This window comes from Harpia harpyja, chromosome 10 (assembly GCF_026419915.1).
Source record: "Harpia harpyja isolate bHarHar1 chromosome 10, bHarHar1 primary haplotype, whole genome shotgun sequence".
NCBI lineage: Eukaryota > Metazoa > Chordata > Aves > Accipitriformes > Accipitridae > Harpia > Harpia harpyja.
In genome coordinates, this window is record NC_068949.1 from 31,208,711 (window position 1) to 31,216,423 (window position 7,713).

Genomic DNA, 7,713 nt, shown 5'->3' on the forward strand with positions numbered 1-7,713 from the left:
TTAACAACAGGACTAATTTTTATTGGAAAAGGCAAAATAAATACTGTGAACCTGTGCTGGAGACCTGCGCCCCACTTCAGCCTCTTGGCAGCCACTGCCTACTGGGTCTTACAGTCACTATCCCCGTTGTTTGCTGCCTTTATCTTCTTCAGCTCCTTCTGTAGCTGCTCTTCTGCAGCCAGGATCTCCTTCGGCTTCTGGTACTGTAGGACAGAGAGAAAAGCCCTTAGCACTCCTGTTCAGCCTCTGCTCTAAGCAGACCAACTGGGGCCAGGTGCTACCAGTGCAGCTGGGACCCTCCTGCCAAGGGGTGCCCTTCTGTTACCAGCTACTTCCAAAGCCCATTTGGAGAGATGGTGCCATCACACTAAGGACACTTGCCAAAATCTTGGAGGGTCTTTTACAGTGCAGGTAAAACTTTCCAGTTGGATGTGGAGTCCTGGCCCCCAGCAACCCCTCTGGAATATCCTGGCAAGCTGTGTCATGCAGATCCCTGGTGTGCTCGCTGGTTGTGTGCTCACGTGTGTTTTTTATATGTGTGTGTATATATATATATATCTGTAAAAATACAATATGCATTTTTTAAAAGGCAGACAGAGAATTAAGAGCTGCAGTTCCTCTGTCCTCCCCTCAGAGCCCCCTCGCCCAGCTGCAGTTTAGTGGTGGATGCAGGTGCTTTTTGGCAAGAGTTTGGCCCATAGCAAACAGAAGCTCAGAAGGACTTAAGCTGCTCCTCTTGGCCATTTTCCTCTGCACATGCACCCCCAGCTCTGCTGCGAGGTTTCCCTTGGAGGGGATGATCTCTGGGTGGCTGACTTCTACATTTAAGAAGATGAGCACCTGCTGCTCAAAGGCATTTGTCTGCCTCTGCTCCTTGCAACAAGTGCCCATTTTGCTAGTCTCTCACTTCCACCATGTGCGTGGAAGTGTGTCCTCTCCAACACAAAGCAGCAGGTGATATATTTTTTTTTTTATTTTATTTTTTAAGACTGTGAGACGTCTAAGCGCAGCAGGTCCTTGGACTTTTAACACTCACGCTCTGAGGCAAGAGAAACTTGCTGTGACTGAGAGTGGAAGCTTGCTCAGGCCTGAGGGAGGGGGATACATGGAAAACAGGGCACAATAGACACTCTTCCACCTGCAAGTCACCTTGAGCAGCAAGAAGGGCCCCTCCTGTGGCCTGGGCTGTCCTGGCTAGTGTCAGCATGCCCAGTGTAATCTGAAACTCCCACTGACTGTGTGACAGAGCAGGGGACTCATCAGTGACCCTCAGCAGATCTCCCTGCTCTGCCTCATTTCCCCACATGTAAGAATTTTAACTTCTTTGTGGACTTAAAGAGAAGGGCAAAGTGCTGTTTTGCGTGGCTAAAACCTCACCGTGATGATCAGGGTGTTGTTGGCATGGGTGAAGCTCAGGGCAGCTGTGTCCAAGGGGAGCTGGTATCGGTCCAGGTCAGGAATAGAGAACTTCTTGTAGTACCTACAAATGAGAGAGGAGACAGAAACGAGGAAGGTGGGGTTCCTATTCCCATGCTAGCAGTGCTGAGCTACAGAGTGCTGTTCAACAAGGTGTAGATGAGGACAATAGACCTCTCAGGGTTGGCAGGAGGACCCTGTGCCATATTGTGTGCCTGCTGGTGCCCCCAGGCTAGCAGGAGCACTGGAAACAAACCTCCAAACTGGAAATCAGAGCTGGCAAAGTCCTGAAGGGCTTTGGTGTATGAAGGCAGGCTTGGTCCCTCCAGCTTGCTCTTGAGTAGTGCCAGACATGGTTAGGGACAGACTACTCTGCCCTATGAAGAGGTGTCCCTTGTCTTTGTTCCTGCTCATGGCCCCTCATTCCCTCTAAGTACCAACTCCCATTAGCTCTTGTCAAAACAGCTGTCAAAGCCCTTGTGCCCTGTGACTCACTTTCCTGAGTGATGCACCATTTTGTGTTGCAATCCTTCCTAAACCCATGTTTTTTGCCACTTGCTCTGCTTCCTAGATAACTTCCTGCTTTGGTGGCATGGTGGTGCTCAGGCATACCCCTGGGCACAGAGCTCCAGGTGTAGCTGCCCACAGTCATCCAAGCCTCTGCTCTGCAGCATCTCCATGCAGCCCCCATGGTGGCTGTGGTGCTCCTCTGCATTCCCAGCTCCCCTAGTTGTTCTTTCCCTGGTCTCTATCCCAGTATCCTGATCACATGTCACATCCAAGCGGAGGACAGGGAGATTTTGCCCAGCTCCCTATCCAGCCTGTGTCCCTCCACTGACCAAACCTTGAGCTTTACTCTGTATGAAGGAAAGGGGATATGGTTCAGAACTGGAGGGGTTATAAGCTGTCTAGGTACCTAAGAGATTTCCGAAGTCTTTGGGACCAGAACCTTGTAGACCTGTGTCTGTGTTTGCCTAAGACCTTTCTTGCTTGGCATGGCTTGCCTGCATCTGCTACTTCTCTCTGTGCCTGTGCCAAATAATACATTAGTTGGTGGTCCTATGTCCGTGTAGAGGCATGGTTGGGTTCTTAATCTCTTCCAGCACTCTTGTGGGCAATCCCCTCCAAGGAATTAGCCTCTAGTTGGTACTGAGGTGCCCAGAGCAGAGCAGGAACCGGCAGCGGCTGCTGGCATGCCATGAGGGGTGGTTCTCCATTCAGCTGGCTGTGTGTGGGGCTTGGCCTCTCTAGCTACCTCTGCCCAAATTGCAGTTTATTTTCCAAGTCACGGTGAAAACAGCTACAAAGGGCAAATGGCTCTCCTGGTGCAGTGGGAGGAATGTACGCAGCTTGTTACCGCAGGGCTCAAACCGTTCTGTGTTGTCAGTGCTGTCGGTATTTGGAAAAGGTGGCAGACATGGATAATAAGGGAGATGTCAAAGGTTAAACAGCAGAGATTAGATGAACACAAAGACATGTTAAGGAAGTGTTAACTTCTTACCGATTAGACAAAAAAAAAAAAAAAAGCAATACACAGAAAAAAACCCACTGTTTCAAAGAGCCTTGGGAGTCATCAATGAAACAGCAGCATTCTGCTGCCCCAGGACTAAGGAGAAGGGGAGAAGAATGGCTTTGGCTGGCCTCAAACTAAAATCTGTGACAAGATCAAAGGAAACAAGATCTGCCTGGCCACCCCCTCCTCCTCCTAACATTACCACTGCCTCTCACTACAATAATTGAATCAGGTTTGGTGTTTGGGGAGGTTGCTTTCTGGGTTTGTTTTTAAAGTTTAGTTTAATGGATTTATTTTACAGCAAGAGGTTTTAGGCAAATCCCACTTGAGCAGCCCTTGCCGTGGCCAGAGGGAACGGGAGTGACTGGTGGCAGTGAAGAGCTCCTGGCTGGGCTGGGAAGGCAGCTGATGGGCGGTTATCCCTGCTGAGGCAGGCACATTCTCTGCCCTCGCCTCTCACCCCATGGCCAAGGGCAGTATTGCACTCTGAGCCTGGGTCCTGGCCCAAGACCCACAATGCATATGTGAAGTCACCTCCATTATTTTCCTACTGGAAACCCACTTTTTGTCAGCCTGTAAGGAAAACTGCTACTGGTATGCTGAGAATTTAGAGCTGAGCTACTCAGTAGAGACTTGGCAACCCATCCTGTTGCTGTGCCTCTGGCTGGTGGTCAGCACAGCTCTCTTGCTCAGAAGCAGCGTGGCTGACTTCCAACGTCTGGAGAGGCTCCGAGGCTTCCTTTCTTTCCCGTAGTGATGCACACTCTCTCTGTGACTCCATGCCTTTGTTGCTATCTTGGAATTAGCTGCTGAGTGGTGCTTTGCCCTGGCTGAGACCCAGGAGAAATGATGTAAGATGTCCTGGAGCCTGTACTAAGTGTTCTGGTGCTGGAGTCTGTCCCTGCTCCCTACTGACAGCAAAGTCGTTCTTGTCCCCAGTGAGGCAGCTTTCAGCTTTAATTCCAAAAGTCCTTAACTTTCGTATGCAGGCCATGAGCCACTGTCAGGTCCTTCAACCCTCTCTGACACTAGCCTATGAGTGTGCAGTTATCAACTGCTTGTGCGGGACTCTAGTGTTTTCCTGAGAGTAGTACAAAAAACTTGAAGTCAGGTAGGGCATGGGTGAAGCCTCAGTGGTACGTTATAACCTTACAGCACCTACACAGGCAAGGAAGTTCTCACATACACACTACTATTAGGATTGGGAATAGTTAAGCCTGTGTGTGATGATAGTATGTGATTGGACTTAGGCTCATGTACTCCCTCCCTGTCCTAGCTCCATGTGTATCCACGTGTGGCTGATGGGAACCTCATTCATCTTTGCTACATAGGTCTCCCTCCTAAAGTGCCACTCTTCTCCTGTGAAACCCTCTGTGTGGATTCAGGCCAGCATCTTTCTGTATTAGAGCTGTAATTGCTTGCTGCTTTCATGGGGCAGATGCCCCCTTCCTCCTGTCTAGCCGCCTCCTGTTTTTAAGCATCCAGGTGTGCTCATGTGCAGAGCTCAAACATCTCCTTGCTACTGCCTCTGATGGGGTAAACCCTTGCCTGAAGACGTGCGGGTTCTGCCATCTGAAAGGCGTTCAGCAGCCAAAGTGGAGCAGTTCTTTGCCGACAGCACCACCTACAGCCAGCTACAAAGAGCGGCTTAAAGAGGGCAGGGGGCAAATTGGGAAACACTGGGGTTGATTTTACCCATGAATCTGACCCTTCTCTGTTCTGCAGCAATGTTGGGAAGGGAAGGCAAACAGAGAGCAGCCTGCCCAGCTTTCCATACTGGTGTATTATCCCAGTTTGAAAATAGCTTTCACTTATCTTCCAATATCCTCCCTTGTTCTAATACTTGCTCCTTGCTATCTCTTCCCAATACTACTGCTCATCCTGGCTTATCTCACTGAGGCTGTAAAAGCTTTGGGGCACAGTGTGTGTCTCATCCCATGAGAGATGCCATGTAGTGACACAGTATAAGATGATGCTTAAAAGCCTTTCCTTTTTTTTTCCTCCCATCTCAAATTTCTTTCGGCAGAATATTGTGGTGTTTCTTTTCCAGATGCAGTCTGCCTTTTTTTCTTGCTACCTCCAGATCATATCATTGGCATTGTGACTACAGGACAGGTTTACGCAGGGATATTTGTCTGCCTGGGTGCCCACGACTTTGCTGTACCTGTTGAATCCTGCATCTCCATGCGTTCTGAGATACAATGACTAGATCAAAGTATCGTGTCAGAGGGAGAAGATGGGATGCTCTAGCTTCAAAAGGTCTGCAAGGCTCTGTATTTTTCTAAGGGAGCAACATTTGACAGGGAAAGAACAGAGCAAACATCATGCTACTGGAACCGTGAGGTAAGTTTGCAAGGGCCAGTGCAAAGTTTGAGGGGTGCTACTGTAAACATGCCTGGGGCAGTTGGGAGTGGAAATTGGACAGCAGGAGACATGCAGCTGCGAGGTGGGGCCCCTCAGCCCTTGCACGCTAGGGATAGAAGGGAAGAGAGGACAACCCCCTTGTGCAATCACTACCCTGCCCTCTGCGCCAGCCCACCCCGAGGGACCATCAGCACTGGCAGTGCTGTCCTTACTGACTTCTTGTTGGTGGTCCGGATGACACAGCAGCGCTGCTCTTTCTCCACGGAGACGCTGTAGACCTCCTTGGGGTAGGGCAGGTTACGGATCCGCCACTGGAAGCTGCTCAGGGTATCCTTCCTCATGAAGACAGGCTACAGCAAACAAGTACCTTTAGCAAGGCCCCTCCAGCGGTCTCCTCTCCTCCCTGTCCCTTCTTCCTGTACTACCTTGAGAGGCTCCATGCGGGAGTAGCTCTTTCACACTGGAGTATTCAGGAGTAACTCAAGAAACTGCCTAGGCATCACTTTCCTAGAGCTAGCACTGCTCTGCCTTTACCCAGGGCACTGCCTGACCTGCTTGTAGGAGGCTAAAAGTGTTCAGTGAGGAAGTCTTGCAGTACAGAGTTACAGGGAAACCAGGCCTCTTCCTCGCAGGCAACCAAATACTGAGCTCTGCCTACCCTAGGGACCTGCTGGATTCAGTCCTGGCTCTGCCCCAATTTGCTGTGCAGGGCTGTGCTTGTGTTTCAGGTCTGTAGATAAGATGGTGAGAGACTAAAACCTCTGCCCCCTAAGCTAGAGGGATGTGAAGATGAAACAGGCTGTGCTATGTTAAGGAGCAGCTTGCTAGGAACTACCTGTGTTGGCCTTTCATCGTCATTGCCTCTGCTTTCCACCCACTGACTTGTCCTGGCACTGGCCTTCCTTTCAGCCTACTCTTTTGGAAGCCAGAATAGTAGTTGGCCAACACAGCAGTACAGTTTCCCTACTTAAGCAAACTGCAAATCTCTTGGAAGACCCCAAAAGAACCTACACTGTGCCTTCTTTCTACCCAGCCCTGCAGCTTGGTGATGTAGTAGAGTGCTGGGCAGGTTAAGGCTGTCTCTTGGGGCTGAGTGATCTGCAGTCTACCAGCTACTGCTGTAAGCACAGGACTAGGTAGTTTTAGGTGCAGTTATGCCTGCAGACCCTTACATACATTGGAGCTGCTTTCCTTTATGAGCTCCAACTCCAGTGCTCCCAGGAGCGGTGAGGTTGGCTCTCCCACTTCAACCTGCCACTTGCCGGAGCCCCCAAGGGTGTTCTTCTCTCGCCATTTTCTACCTGTGGAAGGGAGAAGAAGGGTTTTCATTATTCTGCTCTACAAGAAGAACTCCAGCACATGACTGCCAAAGCTGCCCAGCACACTGAGATGATATGAAGATATGTATCTTAATTCTAGTCATTTCCACTTTGGTGTGAGTGGATCTGTTAGCTGACCTATTCCTGAAGTCAGAAATTCTGTACTGAGCATGCCTCTTTTTTGCTACTTGGTGCTGAAGCCATGGTGGGGTTGCAACACATGCCATGCTGCAGCTGATGTGGTTTTGGACAAGAGCCATAACTGACACCTTGCTTGTTTGCAGTTGCAGAAGCCACCAAAAAGCATATTTCACCGCAGCATGTGCTACAGCCTCTGTGCCTGGCTATGCAAGATGGCAATCCCATTTAGTCCGTCCAAGTCTGTTGTGACAGAAGAGCTGTCTGGGAGAGATCCTGGGCTAAAGCAAGGTCTGCTACGTCATGGAAGTCAGAGGGGCCTTGGCCCAAACTGAACCATACTTATGTCCCTACAACATTCAGCTACAGGCATGCTTATCTCCTAGAATATTTAGGGGTGATTCATTCCCTACCACGAGGTCCCTCCCAACACCCCAGTCCTGCGAGTGCAGACTTGCTGCCATGCATGCCACGGCTGTGCCCTGACCCACGCCTGCTGTGGGCCAGCTGAGAGCACCACTTACTCACTAACTGACCGGTCTTCACATCGTACTCTTCGGCCATCTCCTTCCCATCCTCGAACAGGTAGTGGATCTTCCGCTTCCCTAGAGGCAAGGCAGGTGGTGAGGGTAAATGGGAATACACCTATCCCTGGCTGTACGGCCCCGTCCTGCTGTCTGGGGCCGTGTCCCCGCGTTGATGGCCCAGTGTCCTTTGCCGGGGCCCTGTCCCCGGTGCAGGGCCGTCCCCGGGAGCGCTCCGTCCCCGCCCCCGCCCGCTCGCTGCAGGGTCACCCCAAAACACGTCGGGGGGCGTGGGGAAGGAGGAGGGGGGGCTATCCCGTCTCGCCACCGCGGTTACCGTCCTGCACCAGCGCTGTCTTGCTGGCAGCCCGCAGCCTCTCCAGCCAGCTCGGCACCGCCATGGCGGCCGGGCCCCGTCACCACGGCAACGCGGACACTT

General features: G+C 51.2%; 1 protein-coding gene across 1 annotated transcript; it reads right to left on the reverse strand.

The window, feature by feature from the left end:
* Positions 1 to 7,709, reverse strand: DPCD (deleted in primary ciliary dyskinesia homolog (mouse)). The gene is made up of 6 exons (XM_052799201.1): positions 7,612 to 7,709; positions 7,275 to 7,355; positions 6,470 to 6,594; positions 5,510 to 5,643; positions 1,378 to 1,480; positions 1 to 203 (listed from the first exon to the last, which is right to left on the reverse strand). Exons 1-6 carry the CDS (start codon positions 7,673 to 7,675, stop codon positions 99 to 101), a joined length of 612 nt encoding a protein of 203 aa, XP_052655161.1. The 5' UTR covers positions 7,676 to 7,709; the 3' UTR covers positions 1 to 98.
* Positions 7,710 to 7,713: the final 4 nt, after the last annotated feature.

Bases quoted from the DNA above. Each gene is read 5' to 3' on its own strand.
- DPCD (XM_052799201.1), bottom strand. From the start codon at position 7,675: ATGGCGGTGCCGAGCTGGCTGGAGAGGCTGCGGGCTGCCAGCAAGACA. The intron at 7,356-7,611 runs GTAACCGCGGTG...CCTTGCCTCTAG, and splicing joins GACAGCGCTGGTGCAGGACG to GGAAGCGGAAGATCCACTAC. The intron at 5,644-6,469 runs GTATGTAAGGGT...TGTTTGCTGTAG, and splicing joins TAAAGGAAAGCAGCTCCAAT to CCTGTCTTCATGAGGAAGGA.